General features: G+C 43.0%; 1 protein-coding gene across 19 annotated transcripts in view; it reads left to right on the top strand.

The window, feature by feature from the left end:
• CLASP1 (cytoplasmic linker associated protein 1) overlaps nucleotides 1–25,338 on the top strand; it is a 265,392-nt gene that overhangs the window by 219,055 nt on the left and 20,999 nt on the right. For 8 of the 19 annotated variants that reach the window (XM_042843075.2, XM_042843076.2, XM_065561475.1 and 5 more), the window contains 6 exons: nucleotides 5,977–6,120; nucleotides 7,716–7,822; nucleotides 20,315–20,462; nucleotides 21,538–21,784; nucleotides 22,638–22,828; nucleotides 24,459–24,587. In XM_042843075.2, coding sequence (XP_042699009.2) covers nucleotides 5,977–6,120; nucleotides 7,716–7,822; nucleotides 20,315–20,462; nucleotides 21,538–21,784; nucleotides 22,638–22,828; nucleotides 24,459–24,587 — 966 coding nt within the window. Of the gene's footprint in view, nucleotides 1–5,976; nucleotides 6,121–7,715; nucleotides 7,823–15,489; nucleotides 15,607–20,314; nucleotides 20,463–21,537; nucleotides 21,785–22,634; nucleotides 22,829–24,458; nucleotides 24,588–25,338 lie in introns of all 19 variants that reach the window. The other 11 variants (XM_065561479.1, XM_065561480.1, XM_065561473.1 and 8 more) reach the window with 3 other exon arrangements.

Genomic DNA, 25,338 nt, shown 5'->3' with positions numbered 1-25,338 from the left:
GTGTGTGTGTGTGTATGTGAAATAATAGTTTGGTTTTAGTGTGTCTTTCTATTAACCCTATTGTCGTAGCTGGGATAAGTCTGGCCCAGATTGTTGGCTGTGGTTGAGAAGTGCACAGCTCAGGAGAGTGAGCAAAAAAGGTGGTGTTTTCACTTCCCTTGTTCTGGGCAGACTGTGGGTCAGGGTAGTCCCCAGCATAAGTTAGAGCAACCTAACCCTGCTGCTGACGGCTCTAAGGGTCTGATCTGGTTCCTGGGGATCAGACTAACTGCAATTTTCTATATGAGCTGGCTGGATAGACTTTCAAGTCACTCATATTAAGCTCAGGACACTGATTCCACTCCCTTCCTAAAATGAATTCATTCTCCCATGTGACGTGACATTTCTTGTAACTTGAAGGTTGCCAAACTTGGTTTCAAAGTGACTTTGTATATTTCAGCTAGATTGTAAGGGACATAGGAATTTAGTGAATCTGGCTCACCAACCAACCAACTCCTCCTAGTGTAAAATGGGACGTTGGGTATTAATATTCACGTCAGATGATGCTGTTGGATAGCAAGGTCTTCGCAGAAGTTGATCGTCAGCTCAGCAGTGGCTTGAGTCAATCCACTTTGTGAGCAGCCAAAAGCTTATGGAACATGTAAGGGTGTAATTAGGGAGGGAATGAAGGAAGTAACACATCCCTATTGGTTTCAGAGTAGCAGCCTGACATCCCTAGTGGGTGAGCCAACATCCCGACATGGAGTCAGGTTCCCCCCCACTAACATAAGCAGGCACTGACGTCATGGGTGTTGTTCCTGTTTAAACCAGCAGAGAATTTGGCCCATTAAGAGATGACCCCTAATATCTAGATTATCTGGCCCTGACAGGAGATGTGCTGAGTTTGCACAATGCTGATGCAATGTCAGAAGCCAGGGGCACATAGGTGAGAGAAGATTCATATAACATACCCTCTTTTCTATCCTCAGCATGAGTGTTGCATGGGCAATGCTTGTGAAGCAAGCACAGAATTAATCTGTCTGTGTGTTTAACTATTATCCATGTAATGACTGTCCAGCGGTTACTGATTAGGGCCAAGATTTTCAAAAGTAATATGATTTGGGTGCTCAACTTGACACACCCTATAAGGGCACCCCTTTGAAAATCTACCCCTTTAAGGCATTTCAAGTTGGGCACCCAAAAACTGAAATGCGCAAAATCACTGGTCCCTTTTGAAAATTTGGCCTCTAAGATTACAGTAGTTAAATATCAGTGAAAGCACACTCATTTTGATATGTGTTTTCAAGTTAGTATATATCTGATTACCAGAAAGATTTAGGAGTGCTGCTTCTGCCCCCTTCAAATCTAAGAAGAAAATTGCACCCACAACCCAGCTGGAAGGCTCTGTTAGGTTGAATCAGGAAGTGCTGTGACAGTTAGTACTGAATAGATCCAACTTTAGGCCTGCTTGGACCCTGCTGCTGTTGGAGTCAATGCGAGCTGTGCCACTGGTTTGGCTGGAGCATGGGCAGAACGTTGTCTTTTGAATCTTGGACAGAAAATCCCAGCTAAAGAGACAGAACCCTGGTTTGCATTACAGTTTACTCCTGCATTAAACAAAGCAACAGTACATTTAAAAATAGATGTGGGCAGTGTTCCTGCTAATTTTTTACATCCATGTGTGGAATGAATTTTGTTATGTGCACCGATATGGAGGTGATGTGTGACACATCACCTTCATATTGGTGTACATAACAAAACTCATGTGGTGGGGATGTGGTCGAGGGGTTCGGAGTGTGGGAGGGCACTCAGGGCTGTGGCAGCGGGTTGGGGTGCGAGGGGGTTGAGGGCTCTGGCTGTGGGGTGCGGGCTATGGGGTGGGGCTGGGGATGAGGGGTTTGGGGTGCAGGCTGCCCTAGGGCTGAGGTGGGGAGAGAGGACTCCCCCCAGCCCTCTCTCACTGCAGCAGCTCGGGGCAGGGGGAGAGGTGCCTCTCCCCGGCTGCAGCAGCTCCAGCGGGCCTGGTCCGGGCCGAGGGAGGGGCTCCTCTCCCCCAGCCATTGCAAGTCCGGAGCCGGTCCGCGCTGGGAAGGAGTGCCTCTCCCCTGGCTGCGGCGGGCTGGCGGGGGGGTGGGGGGGGGAAGGGGAGGGTGCCTCTCCCTGCCACAGCAGGTCCATGCTGGGGGAAAGGGCATCTCTCCCCGCCACAGCCCTGAGCCCCTGCACGAGGCTTAATAGGCAACTGCGCAGTTTAGAGGGAACCTAGGATGTGGGTGAGTATTGTTTAAAAAGAGCTGCCTCTCCCAGAACAAGGTTGAAATAAAAACCACAGAGCCGTAGTACTGTCTCAGTGCCTTTACTGAACCACCATTTACTAGTAGTAGTTTGTATTTTGAAAGGAGTACTTGTTAGTTGTATCACACCTCAGGAATAGGGTGTATCGTTCTAAAGCATTTTTTTATGCCCCCCACGGGCCAAATGCTACCCTTGGTTAGATATCCAGTTGGCAGAAAGCAATAAAGCTACCAAATGGACATTTGCGTACCTAATACTGGAGGTCTTTTCTGAACATGTAAGCCAGAGGTCAGCAACTTTCGGCACACGGCCCATCAGGGTAATCTGCTGGCGGGCTGCGAGACGTTTTGTTTACATTGACTATCTGCAGGCACGGCCCCCCGCAGCTTCCAGAGGCCACGGTTCGCCATTCCTGGCCAATGGGAGCTGCAGGAAGTGGCGCGGGCTGCAGGAACGTGCTGGTCGCCGCTTCTCGCAGCTCCCATTGGCCGGGAACGGCGAACCACGGCCTTTGGGAGCTGCAGGGGACTGTGCCTCCGGACGGCCAATGTAAACAAAGTGTCTCCCGGCCTGCCAGTGGATTACCGACGGGCCGTGTGCTGAAGGTTGCCAACCCCTGACGTAGGCCATAGTAAATGCAAAGGGGAAGGAGCCAATGGCAAATTTCCAATGACCTTGGGAGCAGGACTTGTCTGCAGTACCTCTGTGTCCTCAAAACTGCTGCATTAGAGTCAAGTTGTGCCTATGAGGCAGTGGTCCATGTTGGGATGAAGCAAAGCCACACTGTCCCCGATGGAGCTCTAATAAGGATTGTGCCTCAGAGAAGCATGATGTATCTTGGAGCATTGTGGAACACAAGGGGGAGGTGCCTGTCACACCACCCATAGAAGTTTGCACTCCCTTCTGCTATGGCTTCTACTCCTTTCTGCCCCTGGGGGCATTCTGAGAGCGCGTTCTCTGTACACAGGAGAGCTCAAGGACTGCTGTTGTGCCTGGCCCATGCACTAGGGGTAGAAGGGATGGGAAGGCTTCTTGCATCCTTCCCCTCCTTCCCATGCCGTGCGCACCTGTCCAAGGTCCAGGCACAGTCTGGCCCTAAATTTGGACCCAGTCTTTGAGTAGCTTCCTGCTTACCTCCTGAAATTCCCATTGACTTCAGGGATGTTCCAGGTACTGAATAATAGCAGGAGCAGGCCCAATTTATGTAGGAAATACACCTACGATGGAAAGAGGTATGTGGTGAGAGAAGTCCACAAAGCAGCACGTTCCAAGTGTAACTTAACAGACACTGAGAGGCAATGTTTATCAGTTTGGTCATGTGGCCCTGACTCGGGCAAAACACCCATTAATTTCAGCTGGTGCTTTGCTGGAGTTAGGACTGCAGGATCAGGCATTGAAAATCCACCTCAAATTATTTTTTAAAAGGTTCTCATCCTGAGAACGTTGCTCGAGTCCCCTCATTTTCAAGTCTCGCTGAAGTTGAGGTTCGCTTGCCAAGTTGTGCTAGTGACTGCGTGTAGATTTCCTAACCACTAAATTAATAATTCGGGGGTATGCATGATTTCATGACTGGGTGTGTATTTTGTCATGAGTATCATTTCATTCCATTCAACATGCTGACTATTCTGTTTTGGGGTCTTTTGTTTGCAGTAATGTTTTCATTTCAGAAAATAGGTTGATGAAAATTAAAGGTACCAGGACAGACGACAAAACGTGTCCCCCATTGGGTACAGGTTAAGGAGACTCCCTGGCACAGTTGATTGAAAGTCAGAGGAGGATAAGTCTGGAGTTAGGATTTTCGGAGAGGAAAGTACCAAGGGAAAATAATTCCCTCCCTCCCCCCCCCCCCCCACCTCCTTCCATACCCTGGGACTCTTAGTTTCAAGTAATTAACTGCAGGCCATGCTTGTGTTGAAGTGAATGGGAATTTTTTCAGGAGCCAGCATTGTCTTTGGTTAGCACATGGAACTGAAAGCAGGAGACCTTTGTTCATTGGCTCTGCCGGAGACTTGCTGTGATATCCTGGGAAAGCCCCTTCAACTCTCTGGGCCACAGTTTCTTCCTCTGTCAAATGGAGATGCTGCTGTTTCCCCACCTTTGAAGAGCACTTTGAGATCTACAGATGAAAAGTGCTTTTTTTAATGCAGGGCCTTATTATTAAGTTCTCAGACTAATGAATGGAGAGGTAAGTAAAATTAGAATTATAGTTTTCACACTGAAACAATGGAGTATTTTCATTCTGTTTAGCTATGGAAGGGTTTCTGTGTACCCATGTTCCTTCTCTACCAATGGATTCCACTTCATAAGAAACTGAATACACTTACTTATTGCAACTTTTAAAATACTCAACTTCCTAAAAATGATGTCCTCTGTTTTGAATCAGCTGAAGCAATGGAAAGCGCAGTCACCATCAAAGTAATGGAATACATGAGTTTGTTTTTTAAACTCCTTTAAAGATGTTCTTCATTTTTAGGAAGTCTAAGGAGATTCCAGAAAGCTTCTAAACCAAATGTCTGCGATTGCAGAGTCTCTGTGCAATTTTGTCAATCAAAGCACATGTCATCTGGCTTGTGAGCCTAAACTACTGCCCTTTATCCAGATAAATACTTTGGTCCTGTGTACAGGCTGGAGAACATGCTGCTGACGAGCATTTTTTTAGAGGTCCTTCATTGCTTCAGCTTCTTTGTAGTTGTTTTCTTCTATGGTGCTGAATCGGTAATTATAAGACCACTTCACCCTTCTCTAAAGCGAGCAAGGGAAGAGAAAGACGAACTGGAACATTTTGTACTGGTTGTACAGTCCTAGGCCATATCAATGCGAGACATGTGACTGTGTAATTTGCCGTGCAGTTCTGCTGCTGATCGTTAGCAATTATTTACACTGTACACATTCCCATTAAAAGCCATTTCTGCCCAGCATTCTCCATTTCCACATGGAATTCATGAAGTTCACTTTTTCTTGGAAATGATTCTTCTAGACTTCTTGGGCACCTGGGGTGAAACCCTAGCCCCATTGAAGCCAATGGCAAAATTCCCGTTGGCTTCAATGGGGCCAGGATTTCACTCGTTGACTGTGAGGGAGCTGCAGATGGGGGGATTCCCCTCTGTCTGTGTCATTGGTAGGCTTTGAAGGAGCCCGGGCTGGTCGTCCTTGCTCTTAAGGCTGGTAGCTGCAATACACGGCGTCAGGAGTTAAGGTTAATATGTGAAGGACAAAGCAGGGGTTCTCTAGTTGATGTATCAGCTTTGTGGATCCCTTGGGTGGAGAGAGCATTAGTCCCTTTCAGACTAATATAAGAAGCTACAGTCTTGGAGTCTTACAATTACTCTGCTCTGAAAGAAGTCTCTGTTTTGTTTTTGGTTTCTTTTGTTTCTAGCAGCAACTTGGTGGTGTTCAATGGAAACACCCTGCAGGGCAGGAAGGAACTGTAAGGCTTTATTACTGTAACTACGAGCAGCTTTTTAAGCCTGAAAATAAATAGTGTCCATCTAAAAATACATTGTAAGCATAACCGCTAAAGGGTTAGTTTCAACAGTGCTTCCTTGCTGTGTGTTAGAAATGTGTCTGTCTCTCACGGTAATTTTCTGTTTAAATGAAAAATCTGTGACATTTACTGCAAGGAGCCTTTCTAGAACGCAGACTGTTCCAACTCTCCGCACAGATAAACTGATGGATGCTTTTACCTTTTTGTCTTCTTTCTAGGCAGCACAAATAGTCCTGATTTCGCTGTTTGAACTGAACACTCCCGAGTTTACCATGTTACTTGGTGCCTTGCCAAAAACATTCCAAGACGGTGCTACCAAGCTCCTCCACAACCACCTCAAGAACTCCAGTAACACTAGCGTGGTGAGATGCTTATGCAGCTAATGTCCATAGAAACGAGGAGAGTTGCAGAAGACAACAATTCACCGATGAACCACTGTTTCAGATGTTCAGTAGCATGCCTGTAGTCCTGCGAGCAGCATTATGCCACAGTCGACTTAATGAAGTTCACTTTCTCTTGGAAATGAAATGTCTGTTTGACATTTTGTTGAAGTGACCATTAAAACAACCCTGCCAGCTCTATTTAGGTTTGATCTGTGTGCTGCCAGCACAGAGACTAAGTGACTTAGGAGCATATGAAAGTCAACAGGACTTGTGCTCCTAAGTTACTGAGCTGCTTTTGAAAATCCCACTGGAAGTATTTATCTTGAGCTTTTAGTTAGGATCAAGGGCCTGATTCTGCAAACTCTCTGTGCTCAGCACTGCCGTTGAAATCTGTTTAATATCTTACGTTCTCCATCAGGGAACTAGAACTTTGATCCAGTAGGTCTTTTCCATCTCTAACCAGTGCTCCTCTACTTTGATTCTACATGAAGCCTTTAAATATTTTTATTCTATTGAAGGAAAAAGCAGGGAATTTTTTGGTAAATCTCTAAATTCTTTTTTTCTCAGTTCAGCATTTACCAGAATAGTTTTTGCTGCAATTCCTCTTGACTGTAACAACTTATTTGTACAGAAATCCTGTGTAATTCAGATAGCGTCAAGTCCTGCAGTCTTTGCACATCGCTTACGTTCAGTGGGAGTCTTGCCTGAGCAAGAACGGCAGGATCAGACCCACAGGAAGAAGGCGCTGAACACACCTGTGCTCTTGACGGCATTCTCTAGTGCCTTGCACCTTGTGTGTATAATGCTACTCAATCAGAATGGAAACATTTTTACCCATGTTGCAATGGTATAAATGACCCTGCAAGGCAGTAGAAAATGAGGCTCTAAATTATTATCTTACACTTGTTTCTCTTGCTACAAAACAAAATCCAAAAACATTCCAGGCTATAAAAATAATAAATGTATTAACATAATTTTTAAATGATCAGAATAATGATCTCCATACCCTGTAATACAAAGAATTGTGTTTCAGAAGTTGAATAACTTGATAAACTACTTCTCTGGCAAGACAGCTTTAGGAACAGCAGGACAGAGAATCAAATATGTTTTTAAATGTGAGTTCAGTGGTAACTTGGTTGAATGTGCAGTTCGTTCTCTTTGCATGGGCCAAATTTTTCAAAGCTTGCCCAAAACGTGTTTACACCTCTTGCATCTGTGGATTCTGAAACATAGGTCCAACAGGAACATGTGTGTCTTGGATGGAACCCACAGTGCACAGAGCTATGAAAGGGTGGCCTTCCCAGGCTAGAAAATATTGGAACTTGCTAATGAGAGTGGGCCAAACCCTGCTTTTGTTTAGACCTTCACTTAATCTTATTGAAATGGATTACTGTCGATAACACAGAAAGTGATAGCACAAACTAAAATCAGAACGGGGCTAATCCGGTCCTGATTTTCATCCATCAAGCTTGCCCATGTAAATGAAAGCAGAATTTGGGCCCATTTTATTTTTGTCTCCATCTGTTGTGTATACTAACATTTCCCTAATCCTCTTCTTCCTGCTTCTGTATTAGGGTTGTCCTAGCAATACTATTGGTCGGACTCCTTCACGGCACTCTAGCAGCAGGACCAGCCCCTTAACTTCCCCTACCAACTGTTCCCATGGCGGACTGTCTCCAAGGTAATGCAGCCGTTTAATTAAAGTACTTACAGCATCTTCAAGTGTTTCAATATTAAATGTGCGTCTCTAAAATGTGACTCTTCAAATAAGATGATTAAAACCAAGAGTATTATATGGTAGATTTGTTCAATTCAGCAGTGTTTGACAGATGCATACACAAAGCATCATAATGCATGGTGAGTATTTGACTTTTATATACGTGATAGTGGAACTGGAACATAAGTCTTATATGTACTTAAAATGTTGCATTTTCCTTCGCAACCAATCCCTCCACAGAATCACACAACTGTGTTCAAAGTTCAAGTCTAATAGCTAGAGATCGATTCAAACCACACTATTTGAATCTGGGTTCTGGTTTGGTTTTCAAACACCCTCAAAGAGTTGGTGTGTTTAGGTTCAGGGTTTTGGTTTGAGCCCATCTCTACTAGGACAGCAGTGGCTGCTTGAACAGTATGCCTGGCTATATGGTATGTTACCTAGAAGGATGTGATTCCATTAAGAAAGACTGAATTCTGGAAGTCCAGTATTGTACTGATGGGGTTAGGCAGTTGGGAAGGAGGTAGGATGGGGCAGGGGTTTGAAGGAGAGTGCTCAGCCATGGAAGAGCATGAATGTTGCTGCTAGGCTCTGTGTATAGAAACTTTAAAAGTGCAAGAGGGGAACAGTGTTAATTCGTAATGTACTAAAGTCAAAGCCATTGTAACCTACTGCTGTGCTATTAAGTGTTTCCATGGAGATATGACCACAACTGGCCTGATGCTACAGCATGCTCCAGGGTGTTTGCTACCAGATCCCCAGAAGGATAGTAGATCCTTCTGGGATCTAGTAGCAAACACCCTGGAGCAGAGGAGATATAGATTCAAACACAATGGTGTGTTGTAATTCTCCTTTTTTTTTTTTTGCTTTACACATCCTGATGCGAGGCTGGTGTAGCAAAGTGACGACTCACCGGTGCGGCGCCTCCTGCTGGTCATCTTGAGAATTAGCTCTCCAGTATATGGAGCGCCTCCTCCTGGCCGGTGTCTCGCCTGCCACTGGCCCCCATGTCCCTCCTGGACCCCAGTGCCCCTCTTTCCTCAGGGTTCTGCCCCGGCAGTAACCCACCATCTGGGTCTCCCCTCCCAGGGGAACCCCAACCCTCTATTCCCACCTTGCCTCAGTGGCTACTGCCAGTCATCATCTAGCCCCCGCTCCCTGGGACAGACTACAGTCTGTAAACCACTCATCATTGGCAAGGGGGGGTTGGACCTGCTGCCTTTGCCTAACCCCAGGCTGCACCTCTGCAGCCCCAGTACCTCTGTAGGCCTTGAACAGGGCCTGCAGCCTGGGGAGTTGCCAAGCTGGAGCTCCCCAGCTCCTCTTGCCTTTCTCCAGCACTTCTCTACCTCTAGTACCCTACCCAGGCAGCTAAGTCTTTCTCTCTCCACCGCTAGAGAGAGACTCCCTCACGGCCCTCTTATCAGGGCCAGCTGGGCCCTAATTGAGCTGGCCCCAGCTGTGGCTGCTTCCCCAATCAGCCTAGCTTGGCTGCTTTTAACCCCGATTATCGGAGTGGGGCAGTTGCCCCACTACACTGGGCACATTTTTGGTTCCCATAAGTGTTGTCACAAGACGTCCTTCTGTTGCTGAGTCCCCTTATAACAGGAGTCATGTGACTAGTTAATCTTACAGGTACCAGGGTAGTTTTGCTATCCAGATCCAAGCAACATCTCGAGAAGATGTGTATTCTGAAGGCCAAAAGTTTCAGGGTATCTAAACATATTTTCACATCCTTAAATCTGCTTCACTACAGAGCCAGCCTTAGAGCTCGCAAGACTAGATTGAGTCATCATATATGGCGTTAAGGATGGGAAGGGTTTTTTCAACAGGGAATTTTCACTAATAAAAGTACTAGGATTTCACTTCAGACAGACGATCCCTATAGCAGCGCTTCCTCTTCTCCTTGCTGGGATGTTAAGATTTTGAATCGCTGGCATGGGAAATTATAGTCAAAGATCTCTGTGTCTATGTGGTTCAAAATGCAAAGTCATTGGTAGTACTCGCATGCAGCAGCTAGTTTTAAACCCGTGACATTTTACTATGTCTGTTTTGTTTTTGGTCTTTATAAAACAGCCAATATTCGCCACTTCATTTATCGCCATTTAGTTTGTCTTTTTGTTTGCATCCGTTGGTACTTGCCTTGTTACCTCTTCTAATTTCAGACCCTCTTGGTTAAGCACCATTTCTATAAAATCATCTATTTCCAGTGCCTCAAAATGTCCATTTCCCTGGGTTTCAAGTTCAGTGTCTGTAGACTTTTTTTTTCATCTACCATGTTCTCTAGGTACAGCTAGAGAGGGCATATGATCTTGGAAGACACACTTTTGTATCAGGAAGCAGTTCCTGTCACTATGTAGAATTCTGGAGGCCTTTTCCTTTGGAACAGTGATTCCTTCAAATTTTCATATAGGTCTTGGAAACATGGAGAGTAAGAACTTTGATTCATTTAAAAATATTGTGCTTAATTTCCTCATTTTGTTTAGCTATCCAAGCAGGGCTGGCTCCAGGCACCAGCTTGCCAAGCAGGTGCTTGGGGCGGCTGCTCCAGAGAGGGGCGGCACGTCCAGCTATTCGGCGGCAATTCGGCGGTCGGTCCTTCACTCCCGCTCTGAGCGAAGGACCTGCTGCTGAATTGCCGCCGCAGATGGTGATCGCGGCTTTTTTTTTTTTTTTTTCCCTCGCTTGGGGCAGCAAAAATCCTGGAACCGGCCCTGTATCCAAGAGCAACATTTAAATGAGAAGTGGAAGAAGAAACTGCCTTAGAAGCCATTTTAAAATCTGTAGAACAAGAGTGATTTAAGTTTTAGAAAAAGCGCTAACAGATTATGGAAAGTGATTACAACCAGCATGAATGGCACTGGTATAGTTACCATTGTGTCAGTTTTCAGAGTGGTAGTCATGTTAGTCTGTATCAGCAAAAACAATGAGGACTCCTCGTTGTTTTTTCATTGTGTCAATGTCTCTGATACAACCTCTAAATTTTAGAAGATTAAAACTGTCCTTTGATTTGAAATTCGGCCAATTTTTTCAATAAAATAGGTTGAGCCATTTGGGTGGAAATATCCAAAGAGAAGGATTTCCACTATTCCCACACATCCCTGTAGTTTAAAAATATGTTTGTCTCTAAAGGGTCAGGGTTATATTTTCAAAGGATTGCACCTCAGTTACGTATGCAGTTTGCCATTGCTTCACCTGCTGCTCCATTCACCTGCTTGTGTGTGCATCACTGCATATTTTGCATTAGCAGCTTAAGTGCAACTACTTGAAATATTAGCCTCAATTCCTACCAGCCCCTTTGATTTTGAAAATTACATTTGGATTTGACTTGAAAATGTAGATTTCTAGGCATATGTACATCCAAGGGGCTAGCAATCCCATTTGCACAGGCCGATTGGATAACTGTGGTTCCTGTGGAGGCACTTAGGTTTTAGTGAGCACAGCTGCTATGCCCACATCTGGAGATCTTGCCCCTAATGTTTATGTTCTGTGGTCCGGGTCCTCAGTTGACTCTGCTTGGCTCCACTGACACCAGTGGCCCTATATCGTTAAACGGCGGGCAAGCCCTTGTTCTTGCATGAAATTCCTGGCTTTTGCCATTTCCCATATTGTTGCCTTCACATTACATTCCGTGATTCTCTTCACGTTCAGGCCATTTGGCTGGAGCTGTTAAATTATGAGTGAACTAAATTTTGCTGATACCAACAGCTAACATTTTGAACCAGGCGAAACTCTGTGTGCAAATACCCCCCTCTGTTTGGAAGACACTTTGCTTACAGTGCCTTGAACAAAATGCTTCTGGCTTCTGCTCTTGCTTTCATTAAATCCAGCCAGTTCTGCTTCGGATTTACTAGGGAATAGCTATTGCATTAGTATATTTGTATTTTTGGGGATTTTTTTTTTCTTGCTTTCTATGGTTTTTAGTTTAAAAAATATTTTTGAGTAATTTAAGAAACAATCAAAATGTGGAAACTAGAGAGAAAGCACATGTGTGAACATGAAGAAAGAAGAACTCCTGAGCAAATCAAATGTGACCCTGAAATGAATGGTTTGCCATTGTATTGAATGAGGAATGGCTTTTGAGATTTAATAAATAACGTACTATCATAAAAAGGAGTATTGGGCTCAAATTACCTAGTATAAAGAGTACCACTCCAATTTGGAAATGATCTGTTATCAGTCAAGATGTTGCATGCTGATTTTAAATTTGCCTGTGGAGTTCCTTGATTATGGTGAGGGAATAAGATTAAATGAATGGGTCAAATTCTGTCCCAGCTTGCAACCCGAAAGCCCATAAAGTTAAGCAGGGGTGCATGAGTATAAATGATAGGAGAATTTAGCCCACCATTTGTATAGCATGTGCTCATGTTGATTTATTTACGGTGCTAAGTGTTGATTAAATGCAGTATCACGTTTAGATTACTTACAGTATTAAAATTCCAAATTCCACCCTAGAAAAATAATCTGCATAGGAAATAATTAAAAAAAAAAAATCAAAATAAAAGGGAATTGTATTTAGTCGCAGTGGATTTAAATGTCTGCCCTACTGTAAAATTGTGAGAATTGGGAAATACAAGAAATTTAGGGCTTGTCTACGTATACAGCGCTGCAGCTTGCGCCCCAGTAGTGCTTAGTGAAGATGCTACCTGCGCCGACGGGAGAACTTCTCCCGTCAGCGTGGGTATCCATCTCCCCAAGAGGCATGTAAACGAGAGAAGCCCTACCGTTGACCAGTTCTGTCTACACCAGGAGTTTGGTCAGTATAACTGCATCGCTCAGGTGTGTGGATTTTCTACTCCCCGAGCAACTTAGGCCTTGGCTACACTTACCAGCTAGTTCGACGGCTGGAAATCGAAGTTCTGGGTTCGACTTATCGCGTCTAGTCTGGACGCGATAAGTCGAACCCGGAAGTGCTTGCCGTCGACTGCGGTACTCCAGCTCGGCGAGAGGAGTACCGCGGAGTCGACGGGGGAGCCTGCCTGCCGAGTGTGGACCAAGGTAAGTTCGAACTAAGGTACTTCGACTTCAGCTACGTTATTCACGTAGCTGAAGTTGCGTACCTTAGTTCGAATTAGGGGGGTAGTGTAGACCAAGCCTTAGTTATATTGACTTAAGTCTGTAATATAGACCAAGCCTCAGTGTGTTTCCTTTGCAAAAAGAAGTTTTCACAACTTCAGCGTTAGGTGAGGGGAAGAATTGAAATAATCTTAACAGAGTAACCGAGGTTATGCAGTAAGAGTGAGCTTGTATTATCCAGCAATGCGTCTTACAGGTAGGTGAGATTCGAGATACGGAATTTTATGGTTGTAATTTTTTTCTGTAAAGTAACATTTTTGCAAACTACTGCATTTCTGTAACACCTGTTGCTTGATTCTTGGCTAATGAGTGAATTTCCTGACACTGCTCTTCAAATGGGTTTTCGAATGGCACTGCTGTTTTGTGCACTAGAATGATTTCTGACTTGTATCTGTTTCCAGTCTTGTAGCACCTTTCACTTATTTATACATGAATGTGACCTATTTAGATATAATGAACTCAAACTTAATAGAAACAAAGTGGCATACTGAATACTCCCAACAGCTCAAGAACAGAAATCTGGAAACATGTAAAATGAGAATTAATTGATAGACAGAGAGGCGGACAATCCAACCTGCTTGCCAGGAATAGGTATATAGCAGTTTTGGCGAAGGGGTGGTTTAAAGGGGATACTACAAAATCAGAGACCTGTATGTCAAAGATGCAAGTTAGTGCTTCTAATAACTCATTCTGCCTTGACACAAGCAGTTTGTTCCTACTCTCAGGCATTTGACATGCTCATTGAATGTTGGCTCTAGTTTAATCAGTGTCCAGTTGAAAATGGATTATTGTTTTTTAAATACATCTGTTACTCTTATCTTATCATTGTATGGTAGTTATGCAGACATATCACAAAAGAAACATGCAGACTGATTTGAATTAAAACCCAGTGTCTAAGCCAGGGATTGGCCCAGTAGAAAGGAGAGTGACCGAGGATATGTCTACACAACAAAGAAAAATCCGTGGCTGGCCTGTGCCAGTCCACTCCGGCTCGTGGGCCCCAGGCTGCGGGGCTGTTTCATTGCTGTGTAGACTTCCAGGCTTGGGCTGGAGCTGGAGTTCTTGGACCCTCCCTCTCTGCAGTGTCCTAGAACCCAGGCTCCAGCCCAAGCCCGTAATGAACAGCCCCATAGCCCAAGCCCGTGAGCCTGAGTTGGCTGGCACAGGCCAGCCACAGTTTTTTCTTTGACGTGTAGACATACCCTGTCTGACCTGCACCGGTTCTGGAACACTGGCTACAGGGCAGGCTTACCTACCCAGGAGGAAATTCAAGCCTGCTGTGATGAGTCAAAAGGTCCAAAGATAATCTCTGTATAAAGGGAGTGTCACAGAAACTCATGAAATGAACTTCCTGTTTCTCCCATGCCTAGCAGCTCACTGTTCTGATCTTCCTATTTTGGGGACCACAGTCACCCTAGAGCTGGTTTACCCCCAAGAAAAGAGAATAGTAGATTCTAACCAGAAGGTTACCCTTCCTTCAGTAGGCTACTTTAAGGGTACCACCGTAATTACTGCTGGATTGACCCTTCAAGCTAGAAAGCTCTCTGATTTATCAGGAGCTTCCCCTATGCAATTTTTCAGTTTCGCCTCAACTCTGACCTGGAGGGATCCCTGTATGGGTGAGAGGACAGTTGAGTCTCCATGACTGATTCAGTCCTATATATCTCTGCTGAGGTTGCCAAGAATGATGACATTTGTGATTATTCTTTTTAGTATTTTCCTCTGGTATCTGGATTGTGACCACAGACTCGTGGTATATGCCACACCAAGAACCATCAAGAAATGCTTTTCATTTATTGCCGAGCTGGGTTCAGTTTGAACCTATGACCCAGAAGTTGTGTTCACTTTTGCTTGATTATAAAACAAGAGAGGTAGCTCAAGAACTGTCATAGGACCAAATCCTGAAGTTCTTAAACTAAACACCCACTGATGTCAATGGGAATTTTGCCTGTATATACTGCAGGATTTCACTATATGCAGCTGTGTGCACGCACACAGAACCAGATATTACAAGCCACACAGTACATCCGTGGGTTTCTGATTAGAATCAAACCCCTTTACCAGGCTTTCTTCTCCTTGCTCTTTTCCAGGGAAATTCCATTGTCTAAAAACATCAAAGGTTGAATCCAGGCACATTTACAGAGCATAGTTCACTTACAGTATTTTAGGAATTGTGTTTAAAAACTACATCCCTTATCTGATATATATTGAATAAAAGAGGCAGGCACCAGCCTGTGTAAATTATATTAATAATAATAATAATAACTGTAAACATCTAAACCAACACTAAAGGCCAAAGCAGTGACCTGAAGGAGACTGATGGAGTATTCTTGTCTCATTTTGTTTCTGTTAAACTTTCTTTCTTTCTTTCTTTCTTTCTTTCTTTCTTTCTTTCTTTCTTTCTTTCTTTCTTTCTTTCTTTCTTTCTTTCTTTCTTTCTTTCTTTCTCAGGAAGCATGAGAACACTAAACCACTCAGATTATAGTTTCTTTTTTTTCCTCCCTTTTTTCCTCTGTTTTCTCTCTTCCCCCGACCCCTTTGTCTGATCACTGCAGTCGTTTCTGGGGTTGGAGTGCAGATGGGCTGTCGAAGCACCCCCCTCCCCTTTCTCAGCCTAACTCCATCCCCACTGCTCCTTCCCACAAGACTTTCAGACGCTCTTACTCGCCCAGGTAACAAGCTACCTGTTAAACCAACTTGTCTGAGGTGTCACAATATTATTTACCTTTCACGTGATGGAATTTTCTCAAAATGGGACAGGATGTTTCTGGAGATTTTCATCCAAAGGAGGATAAACCCCGGGCTCTTGGTGGTCTATGAAGCTCTGTGAGAATGGAACTAGCTGCTTTCTCGTCTGCTGGAAATCATAGAGTATTAACTTACAGAGACTGCAGGTGGCATTTCTGTCATTCATTCCTTACACAGGAAAGCGCAGCATTGAAAAAAACCTGAGATTGAATCTTCTGGGAAGTCTTTCTCCTGTTGTGTTTCATACAGTTTGAATTCCAATGCAGAACTCAGTAATTCTCCAGTTTCAGCTGTTCTGATTATACCACATGATACGCAGTCTCAGTGTGACCTTCCGGGCTAGGTCTTTGAACGGAGGCACCTAAATTACCCATGCGAAATATGCCTGGATGCACACAAATAGGCACTTGCAAATACAAGCTGGGATCTCCCAGGGCTGTTGTGAGGAGTTAATGGCTATAAAGCACCGTGAAGATGAAACATGCACATGATATTGCAGTACTTGCCTGCCCACTAGGATCATAGAGGTTCCCATGTGGCTGTCTAACATCATGAAAAAAATAATTGATTATTGAATGTCATTGTCACAGGAGGTTTTCAGCAACTATTCACCACTGCTTAGGATCAGCATTTGCCCCTGTTTTGACCCTTTCTGGCCTCTACCTGTAGGGTGGGCTGAACCAGAATTACAAATGTTGCTCTTCAGGCACATCTCTAATTTAGATTGCGGGGTTTATTTAGGAAGGTTCAAATCCTGAAGTCTTTCCCCAGGCAAAACTCCCATTGACTGTGCTTACTCCGGACTTGAATGGAAATATTGCCTTAGAGAGGACTGTATTTTTTCCCGTAAGCAAGAAGTTCCAAACTGGAAAATATTAAACAGTGGTGTCAGAGCTGTATTAGGAGACTTTCATTGAGTGCACATTTTATGCAGTGTTGGCTAAGCTAAAGATAGTCAAAAAACTAAACATTTTCAAAAGTTGTGGGACAAGTTATTGAGCTTGCAGGTGGAATTCCAGGGCCTGTGTTGTGCAGGAAATCAGACTAGATGATAATAATGGTCCCTACTGGACTTAAAATCTGTGAATCTAGGACGGGATCGGCAACGTTTGGCACGCGGCTTGCCAGGGTAAGCACCCTGGCGGGCCGGGCCAGTTTATTTACCTGCTGACGCGGCAGGTTCAGCTGATTGCGGCCCCCACTGGCCGCGGTTCGCTGTCCCAGGCCAATGAGGGCGGCGGGAAGCCGCGGCTAGCACATCCCTCGCCCGCGCCGCTTCTCGCCACCCCCGTTGGCCCGGGACGGCAAACCCTGGCGAGTGGGGGCCGCGATCGGCTGAACCTGCCGCGTCAGCAGGTAAATAAACTGGCCCGGCCCGCCAGGGTGCTTACCCTGGCAAGCCACGTGCCAAAGGTTGCCGACCCCGATCTAGGACATTCTCAGAGACAGGTATTTGAAGTTAATGAGCAAAATAGAATTGTTTTTTCTTTAGAATCTACTTAAATATATAGAAATCAGGATCAGTAAGATCAATGTGATTCTGATTTAGGGTCTGATCCAGTAATATATACACCTCTACCCCTATATAACGCTGTCCTCGGGAGCCAAAAAATCTTACCGCATTATAGGTGAAACCGCGTTCTATCGAACTTGCTTTGATTCGCCGGAGTGCGCAGCTCACCCCGCTCCCCTTTGAGCACTGCTTTACCGCGTTATATCCAAATTTGTGTTATATCAGGTCGCGTTATATCGGGGTAGCGGTGTATATTAAATATATAGCGATCAGGATCAGTATGATTCTGATTTAGGGTCTGATCCAGTAACATAGAAATCAACCCATTGGTATAAGTGGGATTTGGATCTGGCCCTTCTTGTCTAGCCTCTAGTCCACCTTTGATTCCCAAGCACTAAGATATGCCTGTTGTGACCACAAGCTGATAACATTGAGGTATACACCAGCCATAAGCTTGAAAGTGAAAGGAGGAACTGCAAGCAGGTGGAATTACGGGGTGCTGCTTAAGGATGCTAAACTGTCGATTACTTACCTAATTGTGTCACCAATTAAAAAACACTGTTTTAAGAAAATAAAATACTTTTCAGACACCAGACAAGGAAGCAAGATTGGTAAATTGCCAAATTGTGTTTGATACCGTGGCAGACGGAAAATAATGTTGTGACATCCCTAAAAGCTGCTTATCTCTACACATCTCTTCTTGTTCATCCTGTGACTCTTCCAGTTTTCTGCATGGGTCATTATTTTTTCTGTTGTGGTTGACAGTCTGTTTTTTGGAAGGTAGGTGTAGATCCATCTGACATTTATTTGTGTTTCCATCATATTATCTGTATAGTAAACAAACACGTACTGGCAAATGGATAGATGTGTTTGTTCACATATAGAGTATTCTTTCATTTAAAATGCAAAACTGTGCTCTCCCATTATGGGATCTCTTTCACAGATTCACTGTTGAGATATGAAAATAGGCAGATGGCATGTGAATTTAGAAGCCGCTGAAGTCTTTAAATTTCATAAAATTTTTAATTTGTGCCATAAGGAACACTCCCGACCACTGTCCCTCACACAGAAATGTTCCTCTTTGTTCGGATCTTGCTTTATTGCTTTGGCATCACAAATTCTTTATTTTGATCAATTCTTTGGGAGTTGGTTCGCTGCAGTATCAGTTTTTATTGTTTTAGGTATAAATTCTATCTTCATGTACATGTTGTGTGTATGCATATGTAAGGGCAAAATTTGGCCTTTAGTATTTGTCAGACGAGTATTGTCCTTTAAGAGAAGGGGTAATAATTATAGCAGAAGCCTGGGGAATCAGTATTCCTGGAGTTCTGTTCTTGATTCGGCTTGTTTTTTATTGTGTGACCTTGGGCAAATCATTTAACCACTCCGTGTCTGTTTGCTGTTTGTAAAATAGGTATAATAACTCCGACTTGCACTTACCTCATGGAGTGATTTGCTACTCATTTAACCGTTTGCAAAACTCTTGCTATCCTTGATTGAAAGATGATTGAGTGAGCTCAACATAATGTGTTAAAGTTGATATCAACTCAGACTTGTCTGACTCCTTTCTGATGTCCATCAGGAACCCAAAAAGGCCTCCAGTTTCCATTTGTACAGGGTCCAGCCATACCTTGCATTTTAGAGCAATTTTAAACATTATCCATCCTTTGCTAGCCTGAAAGGTCTGCAATTTTATAATTCCTCAAGGTTCATAAGCAGCTTTTGTTCCCAGCTCCCAGCCTGTTAAAGGGTTTCATTTTTCCTTCCAGCCAGACCTTGCCTCAGAGACGTTGTTTGTTTAGAGTTCGGGAGTTGTCCTTTGGTTTCTTTGCCAAAACATACGACGTACATTCCGTACTAGTGCTCATTCCTGTGCTGTTGTTTCTGAGTGAGTGTATTGACAGAGAGCCAGGGATTATATCTATTTCTAATATTCTTTACTCCCAAAGGAGTCAAGAGACCTACATCTTTTCCTTCTTCTGAAGTTCTAGACTCTCTTCCAGAAGGAATGAGAGGTTATAGGTAATGTTCTACCTTATTCTGTAGAAAGATGGCCTATGTGTCCACAAGTCAAAAGAAGCTTCCCATTTCCTGATTCCTCCACCCTGCAAGGAATTTCTTTGTTTTGTGATAGGATGATGCAGATATTTCATTCTGGGCACCTTTCTCTAAGCCATCATGTCTTCTTCCAAATTGTCCACAAACTGAAACCCACCTGTGGAGACAGGGAGTCCACATCTGCCATTTATTGTCCAGAGAGTTGATGATGCGCATGTCCCTAAATCCTTTGGTCTATTTGTTCCTTGGTTTCTGAGACCTTAGGTTCCTCCAGAAAAAAACTGGATGGTCTCCATGAAATACCTTTGTAGGTGCTGATTTAGACATTACTACAAACTCAGCTTCTCCTCCCCTGGGCAGAACAGAGTTCTGCCAATAACTCCTTATTCTTTTTAATTTTGGAGCAGGCAGGGGCTTATCTTTTTCCCCGTTTTTTTCCTACACCTTTTATACCTTTTTCCCTTGTGTAAGAGTCATTTTTCTTGTGAGACTCCAGAGGATGCCATTTCAGATAACTCTTAAGGGAAGTCCAGAGACTCAGATATGCCTTACCATGAGTGAAGACTTCCTAGTGGTCTTGTGGTGGAATCAAAAGTCTAGTTTGAGATCGAGAGTCAGTTTTCCCAGTGTCATCTTCAATACTAATGAATTTCCACTAACAGACAATCATGCAAGTGTTTTCATTTTTATTATTGTAAGAATTTAAATGAAATTAAGTCAGTCAAGTCCATGTAATCATTCCTCTCAAGTTAAGGCTAGGTTTCTGACTATGAAAACTAGGGCACTTACTGTGGAATTTAACTAACAGTGCACCTAATTCTCCTCTCGTTTACACTACTATAACTCCATTGACTTCAATGGAACTGGTCATTAATTATATCTGTGTGAAAAGGGAATTAGGCCCAAAATCTGCCTAGGTTCTGTCCCCATTTTGTTACAAGCCGCTGTTAGAAATGGAACTCCAACTCATCCCGTTTCGAGCTGGCAATAATGTTATTCAAGGTCAAAAGTTGATTCTTACTTTGGTATGTGACATCTTACAATATGCCTTTGACCTTTAGCATGCTGGATTATGACACGGAGAACCTAAATTCCGATGAAATCTACAGCTCTCTTCGTGGAGTCACAGAGGCAATTGAAAAGTTTAGTTTCCGTAGTCAAGAGGATCTGAATGAACCAATCAAGCGTGATGGAAAGAAGGACTGTGACGTAAGTAGGCTATTAATAAGATTCTAAAACACATATAATTGCCTAGTCCTAAAATCATGGAGCCATATTCTATAGACCCTTACTCACGTCAAACTCCATTTGAAATTCACTTCTCTTGACTTCAGCGGGAGTTTGGACTTAGTAAGAAATAAATGCTAATATTGGATTTCTCAACATGGAACATGTATTAAGGCTTATGACAGAAAAAGTAAGATACAAATCTTCAAAATGCATTAATTGTTTCCCCCCAATTTGTATCTAATTCATATGAAGGTTTCATAGTAACTTACTGTTTAAATCACGGAATAGTACCTTGTACTGCATGTGGTTTCCTGGAGGTCAGTGGAACTATTTGTGATAAAAGGTGTTAGTCATCATGCTTCTTAAGGAGGGCAAAATTGGGGCCATTAATGGTTTTAAATGCTTCGGCAAGTTAAATTTCTGCTTCTTATAGGGAAAAAGATACATTTAGGTTAGCATAATGTCACGCAAGTATATTTTAAAGCCACATATTCTCTGGGCTTTTGGAAGACTTTTTTTAAAGTCATCATAACAAATTTTTGGCATTAACTTGTGCTCATGATGCTAAAATTGAGACCTGACCCTCCCTTGCCACTGAGACCTGAGGTTTCCTGACATTCCTGGTAGAATTTTCAGAGTTGGACTCTCATTAACCTCAATACAAGTCCACGTTTTTTCAAAGTTTCACTTGCTTCTTTTGCAACTTCGTTTTCAAGAATATATGTACCTAAGCCTGCTTAGTGATCTCTTTCTGGGTTTTTTGCCAAGTTGCAGGAGTTTGTGCAAACTTAGGAGTAGCTAGTGTCATTTTATTTGTTGACTGGTGCTCAAGTTTTCACCAATGAAATCTTTTGGGACAGTAATAGGTACATAATTCATGAAAAGAGACAATATCAACATTTTAATTAATCTTCAGCAAATTAGAGTACACGCACAATTTATGATGATTGGTTTTATTTTAGTGGATGTTGGTATTAAATCTACAAGGCTGCATCTCTGGTGAGATTAAAAGAATAATCTAAAATTCCATTCCTGTTTTGTCTGATCCGTTCAGGTGTCTCGAGATGGTGGAATAGCTGCACCTGCCAGCGATGTACGTGGAAGCAGTGAGGTCATGGAAGGAGGAAGGATGGCTCTAGATAACAAAACCTCTCTACTTAATACTCAGCCTCCACGCGCCTTTTCAGGGCCCCGAGCCCGAGATTACAATCCCTACCCTTATTCGGACACAATCAACACCTACGACAAGACTGCCTTGAAAGAGGCTGTGTTTGATGATGATATGGATCAGCTACGGGATGGTTGGTATCACCTTGTATTATAAATTCTCAAGCAGTTAGTTTTGTTCTGTATTTTACATTTACATGTTTAAATTGTCATGGGACACAACTCTGCAAATTATTTCTTTATATAACTATACATCCTGTTTTACTCAGGTAAGGGTTCAAGTGACTGCATGAGTAACAGAACTTGCATGTAGGTTTATTAGGCAATATTGTCATTTGTTTCAATTCCGTTTCAGCAGTATTGTTTTATTCATAACCTCTCTCAGTGCTGGCTCTGCTGCCATTAATGTTGATGCAAATTTTGCTGTTGACTTAATTGGGAGAAGAATTGAACCCCTAAATTGTTGTGTGGGAACTCTTTCTATTGTGTGTGTAGGCACTCCTAATATGGGGAGTGGTTTTTTTTATGTGCATGTATATACTCATAAATAAAAAAGTTTGTTAGAAAATAATTTAGATTGAAAACGGGTATCAATGGATTCTAATTAGCAACCGGAAATTGAATAATATTGTCTAGAAATAATGCTTCATTTTCAAAAGTCTGGTAATGAGCAATTAAGAGATGCAGTCATTTCATTCATGCCCTCTATTCCTTCTTCACCTGCTATCACCCTATCCAAGTTGCACATTGAAGTGCATGGGTAGCCAGGCATAAGTTTGAACAGTCCTAAAAAGATCCTAGAATTTGTGTGTTCCTGACTAGAGTCTGTTTCTAAACAGTCTTTTGGGGCTTTACTTCAAATATGGGGTTGCCATGTGTCCAGTATTTCTGGCCTGGGTTTGGGACATCCCAATCATAAATCCTGAAAGCGCTGGCAGCTGCTTTTTTTCCCCAGTGAAATTGACCTGTTTTCATTTGTCCTAGAAGTATCCATTGATCATTCTGATTTGGTGGCTGATCTTCTGAAAGAACTGTCCAACCACAATGAACGGGTGGAAGAACGGAAAGGAGCCCTGCTCGAGCTATTGAAGATCACGCGAGAAGATAACCTGGGAGTTTGGGAGGAACATTTCAAAACCATTTTGCTCTTGCTGCTAGAAACACTTGGAGACAAAGATGTAAGATGCTGGTGTTATATTTAACTCTCTTGTACATCATTTATTCTTAGATGACAGTTTTGTCCATGTTGGTTCTGTTGACAATCCTTTCATGTTCAATCATCTCACTGATGGATTTTGAGTTGCCTTATAATATTAATAATATGTGGAGATATCCTATCTCCTAGAACTGGAAGGGGACCCTGAAAGGTCATCTAGTCCAGCCCCCTGCTTTCACTAGCAGGACCAAGTACTGATTTTGCCCCAGATCCCTAAGTGGCCCCCTCAAGGATTGAACTCACAATCCTGGGTTTAGCAGGCCAATGCTCAAACCACTGAGCTAGCCCTCCCCCCAAATGCCTTCAGATGCTTGACTTCTGTTCCCAGAGTATTATGCCAGTAGCAGCCAATAATAATAATAATAGAAACAGTGTTTTAATGGGGAAGAATGGCCTTGGCATTAAACAGGCTACAATGGCATACAATAGGAAATACAGATGTAGAACTACTGCAAAAGTTTTAATAGATGATAGTTGACAAGAAAGACTATTTATGGGCCAAATTTTCATCACTTAGCTGACTTCAGTCCCTAAGTATGCCCACAAATTAGTGCCATAGTCATCTAAGTGACCTTGATTACATTGGCAAATAATTATGGACAAATACTTGTTCAAAGGATTGGGGGTATTTTTATCCTGGTTCAGTACCACTGCATGCTTGTTGTGTTCAATAATAAAACATCTGAAGTCCTTTTGAATCTGTTCCCCATTTGCAAAATGAAAATATAATTCTGACGCAGAGTAGATAGTTTACATTTTGACAATTGTTACTTGTAATTTACGCATCACCGTCTGTAGGGTCAGCTCTTGTTATCATACATCAGAAGATATGGTGATCAAAGCTGAGGACAACTAAATTGTGTTAGCATGTGAATTGTACAGGTGAATAGCAAAGAATCAGGATGTACTTTAATGGTTCAGTTTGGAATTAGTCCTCTGCTGAAATTATAGTCACTGTTTGGAATGGCTGCAATCCAAAAACTTGGTATAACAGTTATATAACTCAAGCAGTTGTTCTAGTATTCTCACTAATAATGAACTTTTGCTGTAAAGGGTCAGTGCATAAATCAGAGGTGTGGCTGCATTAACTGAATGCTTAGAGCCATGAAAGTAGTTTCCATAAAAGCTACAAAAACATGAAGTAGATTCATTGCATCTGTATATGAAACACTGTTTTGAACTGTCACTTTAAAGATGGATAGTGTGAAATCTGCAGAACTCGGTACAACAGGAAAGTAAAAACAAATATAATCTGAGCTTCATTATCAGTCCCCCGTGATACAGGTTTACTGCTTTTCAGCACTAATTTATATTTCGCTGGAGTAAGATATTGGATTTAGCAAATGTTATATTTGTTCTGGTTCTTTCTCCATCAGTGAGAATGCACTTGTCTATATGAATCTTTGTACAGTGGGGAGAGCTCTGAACCAATTCTGCCCTCAGTTGCATTGATTTTAATCCCTAGTCACTCTACTGGAATTTGTGGAGTGACTCGTGACTTATGTTTGTGTAATTGCCAGCAGAATATGGCCAACATTATCGTTTTGAAGTTAAATTATTTTGTTTCCAACTTGTATTTCTCTTTGGTTAAGCATTCAATAAGAGCCCTGGCATTAAGAGTATTGCGGGAGATCTTAAGAAACCAGCCAGCAAGATTTAAAAACTACGCAGAGCTAACCATCATGAAAACACTGGAAGCACATAAGGATTCCCATAAAGAGGTAAGCGATCCATGCTATTTTAACTCTTAAAATAGAATACGCACTGATCAAAGAAATGGAAAACGACATCCTCAGGGTTTATGAAGTAAACAGATTTGACCCATCTTGACAAAAAAAAACCAACAACCCTTAATATAAAAGGTTTTCTTGGTGTAGTCAGCTTTTTAGCTGATCCTTGCTGCATTGGAAGGAAAATCGCTAGGACTCGGGACAGCATCTCAACTGGATATGGAACTATATTGTATGTGGAGGCCAATTCCTGCAATCAGCTTTACCTATCATTAATATCAATGGCAGGATATGGCTTTATGGCAGGAAAGACACGCTCTTGATTACCGTGAAGAGCATGCTAACGGCAAAATCCAGCCTGTGTCTACGCTGGTTTGTAAGGACAGGGAAGGCAATAGTGAACGCACAGTCAGTGCACAAGCAGCAATTCTACGTGATGGGGAGGGATAGATGAACTTGGACCACAGCGTGGAAGAATTAGTGAATGGACAGCAAAAAAAGAACAAAGAAGGCGTGATATAGAGGGGAAGGGGGAAGTCACGAAGAGAACTGGTGAATGCACATTCAGCCATGCCAGCCATGTGCAGAAGTCCACAACTTCCCCCTGCAGCGACAAGTGCCCCACAGCATCACAGCCATGCCCGGTGGGAGATTCTATCATGCAACAGCAGGATCTCTATTAAACTCAATGCACCTGAGGCCTGCCTGAGGACATGCTGCCTTTGGTCAGGATGGTCAGGAT

The sequence above is a fragment of the Chrysemys picta genome, chromosome 11 (assembly GCF_011386835.1).
Source record: "Chrysemys picta bellii isolate R12L10 chromosome 11, ASM1138683v2, whole genome shotgun sequence".
Lineage (NCBI taxonomy): Eukaryota > Metazoa > Chordata > Testudines > Emydidae > Chrysemys > Chrysemys picta.
Note: the sequence above shows the minus strand (reverse complement) of the source record. Positions and strands in the feature narration are given on the sequence as shown.